The following is a 12,500-nucleotide window of genomic DNA, read 5'->3' as shown; positions in this document are numbered from 1 at the left end:
AAATCCTCAATCCGTTTCTGAAAAAGAGCATCCGTGTAAGATCATCCGTAATTAGCTGTTCCAACTGCTGTTTCTCCCGCAGCCGCGCAAGGCCTCCCACGCCCTCTTTTATGATGCAGTGCAACACCACATAAACCTTAGTTCCTCCGGTCCCTTATCTTGCAACATATTTCGGGAAGAGGCGCTTCCTTGGACTGCGTGATGTTAGTGAGGATGTCGCAGGCTTCCGATGGCGTGAAGATGCCCGTGGGAATAACTTGCTCGACGAACTCTTGCGTGGTCATGGCGAGGAACCTCACGTGCGGGAGGAAGGCCTCGATCTCCTTCCGAAGGTCATCGGTGCAGGCGCCCCGCGAAGCGATGCGATGGCGCCCCCTGAGGAGGAAAGATAATGTGCAGATAAAGTCGCTCCATTATTTGGTTTAGTCCTTGAAAGATATAAGAGGTAGATAATTAACAATGAGTGAAAGTGATAGGCTTGTGATGTTGATAATTTATGAATACTTACTTTTTGTCGTCATCTTAACCGTAAGAAATAGTTTAGAATCCATATTGATGCTAGAAATATGTGACGCCAAAAATCTTTCCTCAGTCATTAATGTAATTTCTTATATATAAATTAGCATAAAGATCGGAAGGTTGAGAGTCAGGTGAATTAAGTGTGAAGAAAATGACTTACCAGGCCACGATCCCTCGGAATATCTGAACCTCGGAGGTGTTGGTAACATAATTCGCGAGGAGATGAGCTAATGCTGGTTTGCTGAGGAGTCGCATTTGCTGCGTGGAAAACACGTCCTCCGTAGTATTTCTAGCCATCTGTGCGATATAACAATCAGTATAAGCACGGTTAGCGAGGGGAGTAGAGAGAGAGAGAGAGAGAGAGAGAGAGAGAGAGAGAGAGAGAGAGAGAGAGAGAGAGAGAGAGAGAGAGAGAGAGAGAGAGAGTGTCAGTCAAAGGATTTCGAGTTAAACTGCCCACATTTCTAGATTACGTTCCAAATCCGTTCTAAAGCTAACATTACAAGAGATAGAGAAGCGAGGGGAATAATATCGTGACATAAGTACCGTATCGTCTGTAAGCGGATGGATGAACATACCTGAAGGCATCTGTGTACGAGGTCGGCATTTTCAAGTTGAACGGCGGCATCATAGACTTTTAAAACGTTAACATCATTCAGGTGCTGTTTGAGGTACTGCAGAGAAATGGAGAAAATAAGTGAGGTTTCCTGTACCTACTGCGACTGAACAACCATATCTAACATGTACAACGTGGCCAATATTATTTAAATTATCTTCACGAAGAGGAGCAGACACGGCGAGAGAGATAGTGTGGTTAATAAAACAAAAGCAACAAACAAAAGTTGCGTTGCCGAAAAGCGAATCCTCACTTCGGAGCAAGCCGACTTGAGCGCCCCCATCTGGTACTTGGTGGCGAGAACGCTGACCTCCAGCGCCATGGGCACGCTAGGGAGGTCGGGATTGCCGCGGTACATGTACTCCAGCATCCATGTGAATGCCTCAGGCGGATCGTCTTGCAACGGGTACTCGATGGGGAGCATGCACGGCTGACGGTCTTCGTTGCCATACAGCAGTTTGTCAAACACCGGGGAGTTCATGGCAAGGATCAGACGGTGCGCCTGGGAGAGAAGAGGGCTGTCAGCTTCGAAGTTCTGTTATAGTTTATGAAGTATTTGGTGAATAATGGCAATGCATATTAAAAAAAAAGCACAGCAACAATAATCATAATTTTAAGGGCGGTCTTAGTGCTTACCTTGAGCGTGCGTCCTTCAAGGTGAAGTGTGACGTCTGATCGCATCCCCGAAGTCAGTAGTGCTACGAGGCGCTCAGACACCGTGGTCAGGCAGCTCTGCCACGGGAGAGACATTCGGTCGGGACAGTTTTGATGGTACATGATTTCTGTGGACGCAAATGTCGACATGAGGTATAAATTTTCCATTCGTTTTCATATGAATTATATAATTATATTAAGAAATGTATTTTGTCACAGGAATCTTTATGCCCCCTTTCTTGAAAATACCGATATTTATTATTTAAGAAAACATGGTAGCACTGAAAAAGGCGATCAAAGTAAATACAGTTTAACCTCTATTGAATATACTAAACAACAGTAATGTTGAATTACACAACTTTCCACTAAATTTTAAAATCTACACACAATTAAAGAAAAATAATTATATCTAATTTGTCCTGTATAAACATCAGCAACTTGTTACTTGACAATAATTAAAGTTTAGGTAAAGTATGATGACTAAATAACAGATGTGGTTAGGGACAGGTTAGAAAGAGTACAAGGAAACCTAAAACCCTATATTTTCTAATAATATCGTGAAATGACAATTGATGCTTCATAAGATCTTTTCTTTACATTGGATTACCGTCTTTTTAAATTTAATTTCTTGAGTTAATGTAAATATTTGCTCCTATAACCGTGAAACTCAAATCTGATTACTTTCTTGTGTTATGTGAGCACACAAGTGAAAAAATAACTGTCATATTATTTTGCTAAATTATTCAGCAGAAAGCTGTGTATTTGTCCAACGGCATCGATAGATTATTCAAAATATTAAAACCCGATTGGCAGAACCGTTGGGACATTATGGAAGTCTCAAGAAGGAACACAAAAAAATCCTTTTAACACCGATTTTAAATATCTTTTCTCGCGGCTACATATCATACTATAATCTACATACGTTTAACTGTTAGAATAAGGTGGCCGAATCAGTTGTATACGAAACCTACAGCTGAAAGTGAATATAATGCGGGAGTTGATGATGAAGTCGAGTTGAAAACCGGGCTTCGTCTCCTCTTGTGGTTATTGTCACCGAGATTTTTGGAAAAAATATAGATAAAAAAAATATATATTATTGCGTGTATATGGGAATCGTCAGCTTCCATTATTTTCTTTTGGGTGTTAATATGTCTCTTTAAAATTAATATTTGTAGTAGTGTTCTGATTTCCTCGTTCTCCGATTATTATCACAGTTCTCGAAAAATGTAACGTAATTTTTTTTCAGTTCTTAGTACATCTGCTGGCCAGCATTTTCTCTTCGCTTTGTAATTATATGTACTGGTCAGTATTTTCCCTTCGCGTTGTATTATTGTCACTTGTGCTTTTAATTTCTTCGTTGTTTAAGAAGGAACGCACTGAATGGGCAAGTTCCTGCTGTTTTCAGATAATGCCGTAAAACGATTTTAATAAAGTTGATTAATATATTCATTTTAAAAATGCATAATTTGTAGTCATATGAATAAAAGTGTATTATCTCACTCGTTATTACGAAACTGTATTAAGGAACCGACCATAGCCAGTTTTCTCCCCAAAGATATTCGGGTATTTCTTTGTTTCTTTCTTTCTCTTCTTTTTCCGATCGGTGACTAACCTTAGAAATTCCACCAGTATATATCTCTTTAATAATCGTTGCATTTTTGTGATTAGCTGCCGTGTTTTATGCTCTTATTTACAGTGTTTTCGTGAATACATATCTCTTTTTGCCGGGCATAATCTGGGTCATGATAAATCTACTTATGGAGATTGAGGAGACTTGGGGAGTATATTTCTCAGATAAGGCTTTAACTTTCCCCTTCTTTATCAATCCGTGATTTCTGTTATCAATCTCATGATCGTTTTTTTTTTCTCGAAAATTTGGCACCGGTTGTCAACTCTTCCTTTAAATTAGCAAATGAGAAAGATGGGTCATTCCATTACTTAACTCTGTTATCATTCAACTACTTTGCGCTTTTTTATTATAGTGGATACAAAATATATATCTTTTCACTGGCATCCTAAAACGGATATTTTGTACAAATTTTAATTTTTGTGAGAAAACTATATAGGCCTAAATTGTACTTTGATCAGTAACCAGCATTTCCGTGTGGGAATAAGGTCCATTAATTTTTTTTTCATCATTTTCATAAGTGTATGAAAATTACTCTTTTCCCAAGACCCCCCCTCCTCCCTCCAAAGTGCATAAAGCAAAAAGACAAAAAATATGATGTCTGCCATAGGATGTCCAATGTCTAATGGGATGTTATCTATAGAGTCATTCAGGCAATCATTATAGGACACCTTGGATTTTTTAGTCAATGAAAGATGTCCTGTCTTTGTACACGGGGTTTTAAAGATGAAAATGATATTAATCTAAAACAGATATGTGTTCAAGTGTCTCTGTATTGGAAATAAGAATTTTTATTACTACACCTCTGACAGTCCTGATACAACGACAATAGATAATTTGTAATATTTTATTTGATCCGGATCGTCATTTTTATGATGCTCTAAAAATCGTAAGCTAGAGATTAACCACCTCCTCCCAGCGTACGGTTTGTAAGCTCATGAAAATGCTGAAAAAATGGTTGACTCAGCAGTAAACCCGACTTAATTCATACATTTGTGCCGCCCCACGCCGGCCCCATGCGTGCTCCACGTGACAGATTCACAGCTCCCTCTGTGGGCGCGCCCGGGCTCTCCTGTGACCGAGGGTGCCGCGATGCCAAGGTCACTACCAAAGCTGAGGAGGCTCTGATAGTGAGCCTTTGGAACCGGCGCAGGACGGACGCGCACTGCTGCTTGTCTACCAGCCGGCGTGTAATCCACTTCTCGATTTTGTGACTGTTGTGTTTCGTGTCTGGTGTGTAAACTGTGAACGAAGTCCTAGTGCCCTGTATTAGTAATGACACTCATATCACCAAAAAGCGTTATAATCATATAACAAGTATATGTTCGATGATATTGTGCTATGAAGGAAGGAGTAGGGAAAGGGGCATGTGTGTATATATGGTACATATATATATATATATATATATATATATATATATATATATGTGTGTGTGTGTGTGTGTGTGTGTGTATGTATGTATAAACACACACACACACACACACACAAATATATGTATTTATGTATATATGTGTATTTATGTTTATATATATGTATATATATATGTATATATATGTATATATATAAAATATGTGTGTATATATGTATATGTATATACATATGTGTGTGTGTGTTTTGATAGAGAGAGAAAGAAAGAGATCAAGAAAATTAAAATTGGTACCTGTATCCAGTGTCACCAACCTATAGCTCGTCGGCTCTTAAAACACCTGTGCAGATAGACAGCGGGGTCTGTGATTATTTATTAAAAAATAATGTAATAAAATACCTTGGATCTCCCTCTTTCTACGATCGCCCCACCCCCTCCCGCTCTCTGCATCCCCCACCCCCTTTCTTCCTATCTTCACTCATTTCTCCCATAATCCCTCTTTCCTTTTCCTCCACTTCCTCCCCTTCCATTTTATGACTTGCTCCCTCTCCACTCTCTCCCCTTACTACCCCTCGGTCCTATGGCCTCGTGCAACCTCTCTTCCTCACCCCTCTCTCAGATTTTTTCTGTCTCTCGATCTCCCTCATTCGTAGATCAAAGGAGGATTGGGAAGGGAGAATAACTTTTTTCTCTGTATGGCTACATAATTGTATTTAGATCCACATTTATTCTTGCTCGTTTGTAAATGACGTGGTGCGGACTTTTAAATTTATAGCTTCAATTAAGTAAAGTATATTGCGTTACTTTATCTTTAGAGAAAGTACCTTGTCACAAGATGAGTTACTCTCGGTATTCTGTGCATATATTTTTTTGTGGATTTTCTTCGCTTAACATTAGCTTGTCAAATGCTGTATCGGATATTCACCTCAGTAGGGTTATGAAATGGCTACTATGGTACTTTGATATTTATTTACCTTCTAGGCTCTTGATCTGGGCTTATATATCCAGTAGATAAAGACATATTCTCACGTGATGTTTTAGTTAGAACACCTCTTACACTCGCCGGCTTTCAAACGATATTTCACTGCTAAGAGCATTGTCGATTTTCATGAACATTACCATCGGCGCCATGGAGTGTCATCCGTTTTATTACCATAACATGATGGCGCCATCCCATTCCACCGGCTGCCTCGGTCCACGTGGTGCAAGCGTGAACCTTACGACCCCAAACTTGATAAAATACACATCCCTGGCTCTGGTTAATACCCTGACTCTGTCCCAGTTGCAGGCGCAAGCTAGTACGAATACGGCTGAAGAAAAGGGGTAAACGAATATAGCCACTTTACTTTTAGCTCCAGTAAATGTTTTTGGGCGTTATCAGTATGTATAGTTGCCGTGATACATGGCTTTTAAAAAGTAGTATTAAATTCGACATTACTGAGAAAACAGAGTGGGATAGCGAAGAACTATATATTGATAATCCATTTATCCGTTCACTTAACTGAGATGAAAGTGATGTAAAGGTAAATGGGGAAGAATGTTTGTGTTTCATGTAGTAATGAGGTAACGTCGGTACAGCTACCAACATGGTTAATTAAATATGCATATTTAATAAAATACACACGCACAAATAATATCCCCTCATATAGGCTACGATCACTTCTTTCGACAGTGTAGTGTATACTACATGGACTTTGCATGGTCTGTAACCACAGTTTCACAGGCATCAGGAAATCTAGTTATTAAACAGTTTACATACAAAAAAGATTAATGATACCTTATTAAAGTAACACGATTATTAGTTTTATGCACTAAATACATTTAATGTGATGAAAGAGATAATACTGTGAATTAGAATTAGACTAAGGTTTATCACGTATGTTCCAACTTATTACTATTGTGATTTGGAGGTTTTTATCATTAAAACTATTAACGAAATGATATGTGTACTCTAAAGATGCATAATAGGAGTGTATAACTACGATCACTGTAATAGTTTTCCGAAAAAAATAGAAAAGAGGGACTATAGCATATGATCGCATATTTTATTTGGACAGTGATCATAGAAATGTAATAGTCTCTGTAATCTTTAAAACAAAATGGAGCTACAGAGAGATCATAAAGTATTGACATTTGATTGTGCATGATTCTGAATTGGTAGCTTTATTTTATACTAAGGCCATACCCATTTGCTACAGCAAATGGGTATTGTCTAATAAAGATTTGCAGCTTCCATGTAACGTGAAACAGCTCAGTAGCTGGGCTTTTCAGTGTTAAGAAAATAGCGAAATTTTGCCTAATAGCCACGTGGGAAGGACGGGCATATCAACTTCAAGTGTTAAAAATAATTTCCTATAATGAAGAACACTTGCTAAAATGGACAATGCAAAATAGACGCTGGAAGCCATAAAACGGCCGATCTAATTTTGGCTTATCGTCCCAAGACGGAAAGAACTGCAGTGCACGAAAGAGATGATTAGTAGAAGCAGTAAGACGACAGTAGACTAGAATAGTTAAATATTTTGACCCACAAGATACAAGTTTAAACAACTGATTAAGATAATATGGAAAATGCACTGGTGTATAGTCTGAGTTATATCTTAATATCTATGTTATCGTATACATTAGTAAAAGCTAGCTATTAGAGTATACCACTCGGGGTACGGCCGCTCAAACCGCGTGTTTGTGTATCGCCATGACTAAGCATGGCCTGGCCCCTCCCCCTTTATCTCTTTTGTTAGCAGTGAAACAGTGTTGTTTTCGGCCTTGGGTCATGTTCTTTCGAAATGTAAAATCTTCATAAAAGAGGCCGGCTCAAGAATAATAAAATAGGTATTATTCATGACAGTGATGCTGAATTAGTAGCGAAACCAGAGTGAGATTAGCGTAATGAACAACGAAGAGTAATAAGATTATGTGTGTGTGTGTGTGTGTGTGTGTGTGTGTGTGTGTGTGTGTGTGTGTGTGTGTGTGTGTGTTTGTGTGTGTGTGTGTGTTTGCGTGTGTGTGTGTTTATGTGTATATATATATTTATATATATATATATATATATATATATATATATATATATATACATATATATATGTGTGTGTGTGTGTGTGTGTGTGTATGTGTGTGTGTGTGTGTGTGTGCGTGAGAAACTTTTGTTTATCAAGGTTATGCTGAATCATACCATTATCAGATGACTACTTGAGATGCGGGTAGACTTGGACAAAGTGAATTGCACTAATAAAACTGAGGCTGGTCACGAAAAAGTGAGAAGTATACCATGCACTACAATAAAGAAGAAGAAAAAATGATTTAAAAAATGAAGGATAAAAAAAAGATTAACAAGAGAGTGCAAGGACGATCGTGTATGCATACATACAAGGGAGAATATATGCTTATTCATTTAGTAGGCGCCGGGGAGAGGACGAAATGAGAAAAGAAAATGCACATTAGTAATCTGACCCCTTTCCTCCCTCGCTCTTCACTTGCTGTCACGTATTCACTAATTTACTCAAATCCCAAAGCCATCCATCCGTTCAGCCTTCTATTTATCTATCCATCCGTCCATCCAACTATCCTTTCTATCATCATCTATCCATCCATCCTTTCTTCCTTCTTCCACCCATCCATTCATCCATCAATCCTGCCTTCATCCATCCATTCCTTCTTTCATCCACCCATCCATCCTTTCTTCCATCCTTCATCCATCCATCCATCAATCCTGTCTTCATCCATCCATCCTTCCATCCTTCATCCATCCATCCATCAATCGTGTCTTCATCCATCCATCCTTTCTTCCATCCTTCATCCATCCATCAATCCTGTCTTCATCCATCCATCCTTTCTTCCATCCTTCATCCATCCATTCTTTCTTCCATCCTTCATCCATCCATTCTTTCTTCCATCCTTCATCCATCCATCCATCAATCCTGTCTTCACCCATCCATCCTTTCTTCCATCCTTCATCCATCCATCCATCTACCCATTCACCCATCCATCCATCCTTTCTTCCTTCATCCATCCATTCATTCGTTATTCCTTCTTCCACCCATCCATCAATCTTTTCATTCATCCATCTATCCTGTCTCCATCCATCCTTCCTTTCTTCCTTCATCCCTCTGCCCACCCACCCATATATATCCATTCCTTTAACCATCAGTCCATCCACCTATCCTTTCTTCCTTCATCCATCCATCGATCTACCTATCCTTTCTTCCTTTCTTCATCCATCCATCTATCTATTTATCCATCCATCTATCTATTTATCCATCCATACATCCACCCATCCACCCATCCACCATCCACCACCCACTCACCCACCACCCACCACCCACCTACACACACTAACTCACTCAACCACACAAACACTCACTCACTCACTCACTCACTCACTCACTCACTCACTCACTCATTCACTCACTCACTCACTCACTCACTCACTCACTCACTCACTCACTCACCCACTCACTCACCCACTCACTCACTCACTCACTCACTCACTCACCCACTCACTCACTCATTCACTCACTCACTCACTCACTCACTCACTCACCCACTCACTCACCCACTCACTCACTCACTCACTCACTCACTCACTCACTCACCCACTCACTCACTCGCTCACTCACTCACTCACTCACTCACTCACTCACTCACTCACTCACTCACCCACTCACTCACCCACTCACTCACTCGCTCACTCACTCACTCACTCACTCACTCACTCACTCACTCACCCACTCACTCACCCACTCACTCACTCACTCACTCACTCACTCATTCACTCACTCACTCACTCACCCACTCACTCACCCACTCACTCACTCACTCACTCACTCACTCACTCACCCACTCACTCACTCACTCACTCACTCACTCACTCACTCACCCACTCACTCACTCACTCAACTACACACACCTACTTTTGACATGTTTTATCATTATTGTTAGTGTTATTGTTGTTATGTTTATTGTTGCTGCTGTTGTTGTTGTTGTTGTTATTGTTATTATTATTATTATTATTATTATTATTACTATTATTATATGACAGGATAGTAGTTATGGTAATCAAGTGACTCAAATATGATAGTAATATTGAAGATAATGTTTTTTGTTCTGTTCCATCTCATCTGACAGTGATTACAGTATGAATCACTGATGACATTAAAATCAGTTTTAAGAAAGCGAGAAATAATAATGATATCTGATTATCTTATCTTTTAGTTTTATATAGTGTGGGAGAACAAGTATCAATATATATGAGTGCATTTCTGTACTCAGAAATTAAACTTTGATAATACTGACAGGCAGGGCCATCGCCAAAGCATCTGACAAAAGGGCGAGGTTATTGTTTGTAGTAATTTATAATTAGTTGTTTCTTGAAGTAATAGCGGTAAATTACTGTTATTGTTTTTAATATGATATTACTTGCTTCACGCTTAAGTGGAGAGTATTTGAATTTCTAGAAATTTGCTGACAAATACCGGTTTTCGCTTTATTTGCCAACAAAAGTTTTCTTCAGGAGTATCATATTCCCTGCCAGGTGTAAAAACTCATACAGTGTACTGAAAATATTCTTTATTTCCAGGTCATATAAGTATCTCTCAAGATGACAGTTACATCCATGGAAGTTTCATCGCCTAATAATGTTGATAAATTAGCATCTGATGAATATCCAAAGGAGACTTACAGGAAGCTTGATGATCCTGGAAGAGCAGAAACAAACATGGATAATTCAGAAAGTAATGGAGCAATAGGGGAAGAAGCAAAACCTCATACAGATGGTAAGTTTACAATTTCATTTTGATATACTCTACAGATATGTCATATGAATTTGTTAAAAACTGCAGGAAACAGTCAATTATGTTTATTATATATTGATATAAAAGGGCATTCTGTGATGTGATATTGCATCTTATCATTTCTTGTTTTTATCAAAGACAATGAAGAGAGCAATACAAGAAAGAAAACCTGTTGCAGCATGTTAAGGACGGCACAATTCCAAGTATATGCTTCACACTTCCTTTCTTCTTGGGGTGACCGCATGTGGATGTTTGCTGGTGGTCTCTTTCTACTTGAAGTGAGGGGCATTATATTTATTACATTTCTATACTTATCCCTTTCTTTGATACTCTTTTATGTTTTCCTTTAGCCTGGTGCGCTCTCTATGTCTTGAAGTCTGCTTTTTTTTTTTAATTATCTGTGAATGTCTTCTTTCCATGTTTCAAAAGGATTTAATATGTGTAGCAGAAAAGATAAATTGATGTTAATTAAACTTCATTCACCACAACCAACAGGTCACACCAGGATCCCTTCGCTTGGCAGCAGTTTATGGAGCTGCACTTGCTGTAACTGTCATTCTATGTGGAGCTCCTATTGGTCGATGGGTTGACAGTAACTCAAGACTCAGAAGTAGGTGTTTGATACTTTCTAGATGGAATTTTAATAAAATATTTTTTTCTCTCTCTCTTTCTCTCTAGATCTTTAATATAAACATAGGGATGTTTTGAAGGAACAGTTTATGTTTTATTACATGACTTATTGCTAAAAACTTTCATCTATGATATTAACCTCTTCACATCTATTACAGCGGCCCAAATAAGTCTAAGTGTCCAGAATCTTATGGTTTGCGTCTGTGCAGCTCTCCTAGTAGTTATTACAACGCAGCGGCAGTATTTCACTGCTTGGGATGGATGGTCTCTGATCCTAGCAGAGGTGAGTTTAAAATGTGATTTTTATTGAATTAATTGTTCATTTTCTGTAAGCATTATTAAAATGCTTTGAATTTAGTGTTAAACTTGATGATTATTTATGGCATTGTGCTAATTATTGATTGAGAATAAATATACAGTTGAAATTTTAATCTACTCAAATATACCATAAGTTCTAGTATTACAGTGAAAGCTTACTTTTTTCATATTGGCTGCTGAGTCCTATATTCTAAAATCTAAAGACATCATATATAGTTTACTTTCCTATTCATCAGAAATAGGATATTTTACATGTCTCTTCTGAATCAATATTTTAACAGGCATGATATGTATTTTAGTAATAGTACTGCTGTTATACAGGCAGGAGTGATCCTTTCAGCATGTCTAGCACAGATTGGAACTTTAGGATGTAAACTAGCCATAGAGAAGGACTGGATCATAGTGATATGCGGAAAAGATAAAACAACATTAGCCAGTAAGTATCCACTTGGTAAGATAATTTTTATAGATTTGTTTGTTATATGTGGTAAATGAAATAAAAATGGTGTGTTGTGCAAATAAATAAATAAATGGATTGCACATTTTCTTTTATTCTATTCCTTTTGTGTATATAGCTTGGCTTTACAGCCATTATTATTACTACAGCAGAGCCAGTCTTAACATTCCTCAATTGATTCTATGGGAACCATTGGTATATCTAAGCCAGAATTGCAACTTTAAGATAATTTTTGTAATGCTTTTTACTGGGAAGTTAGGAAAGTTAGTTTCATTCCTCAGAATTAATCCTCTTGAAACCTCTGTATGCAAACTTAAGTGTACTCTCAAACATATAGTATATGTGAATGTTTACCTTGATGAAAAAAATGCTGTTGAAGGAATAAATGCCTAGAAGATCTATAAACAAGGCTGCATTAAAAGAAGGTCTGTGTTCCCACGCAGATGTAGATATTTCTTGTCTGTATAAAAAAAAATTGTCGATGTCATGAATACACTTTTAAGGCATCCTGCATGACTGGCAAT

At 38.1% G+C, this 12,500-nt stretch overlaps 2 protein-coding genes across 7 annotated transcripts in view; one reads left to right on the top strand and one right to left on the bottom strand.

Moving 5' to 3' along the window:
• Positions 1–2,899, bottom strand: part of LOC113827624 (BTB/POZ domain-containing protein 9) — a 3,078-nt gene extending 179 nt beyond the window's left edge. The window contains exons 1-6 of one of the 2 annotated variants that reach the window (XM_027380522.2): positions 2,761–2,899; positions 1,772–1,917; positions 1,389–1,637; positions 1,098–1,193; positions 680–816; positions 1–375 (exon numbers count right to left, since the gene is read on the bottom strand). The exon at positions 1–375 is cut by the window's left edge and continues 179 nt beyond it. In XM_027380522.2, the coding sequence (XP_027236323.1) occupies positions 138–375; positions 680–816; positions 1,098–1,193; positions 1,389–1,637; positions 1,772–1,912 (861 nt within the window). In that variant the 5' untranslated portion in view covers positions 1,913–1,917; positions 2,761–2,899 and the 3' untranslated portion in view covers positions 1–137. Of the gene's footprint in view, positions 376–679; positions 817–1,097; positions 1,194–1,388; positions 1,638–1,771; positions 1,918–2,711 lie in introns of both variants that reach the window. The other variant, XM_027380520.2, reaches the window with a different exon arrangement.
• The window catches only part of LOC113827623 (solute carrier family 40 member 1), a 23,697-nt gene that overhangs the window by 2,136 nt on the left and 9,061 nt on the right, over positions 1–12,500 (top strand). Inside the window, exons 1-7 of one of the 5 annotated variants that reach the window (XM_070143960.1) lie at positions 4,556–4,606; positions 9,994–10,108; positions 10,358–10,553; positions 10,710–10,849; positions 11,067–11,181; positions 11,360–11,484; positions 11,841–11,955. In XM_070143960.1, the coding sequence (XP_070000061.1) occupies positions 10,379–10,553; positions 10,710–10,849; positions 11,067–11,181; positions 11,360–11,484; positions 11,841–11,955 (670 nt within the window). In that variant the 5' untranslated portion in view covers positions 4,556–4,606; positions 9,994–10,108; positions 10,358–10,378. Of the gene's footprint in view, positions 1–3,072; positions 3,092–4,459; positions 4,650–9,993; positions 10,109–10,357; positions 10,554–10,709; positions 10,850–11,066; positions 11,182–11,359; positions 11,485–11,840; positions 11,956–12,500 lie in introns of those variants that run through there. The other 4 variants (XM_070143961.1, XM_027380519.2, XM_027380518.2 and 1 more) reach the window with 4 other exon arrangements.

This window comes from Penaeus vannamei, chromosome 31 (assembly GCF_042767895.1).
Source record: "Penaeus vannamei isolate JL-2024 chromosome 31, ASM4276789v1, whole genome shotgun sequence".
NCBI lineage: Eukaryota > Metazoa > Arthropoda > Malacostraca > Decapoda > Penaeidae > Penaeus > Penaeus vannamei.
Note: the sequence above shows the minus strand (reverse complement) of the source record. Positions and strands in the feature narration are given on the sequence as shown.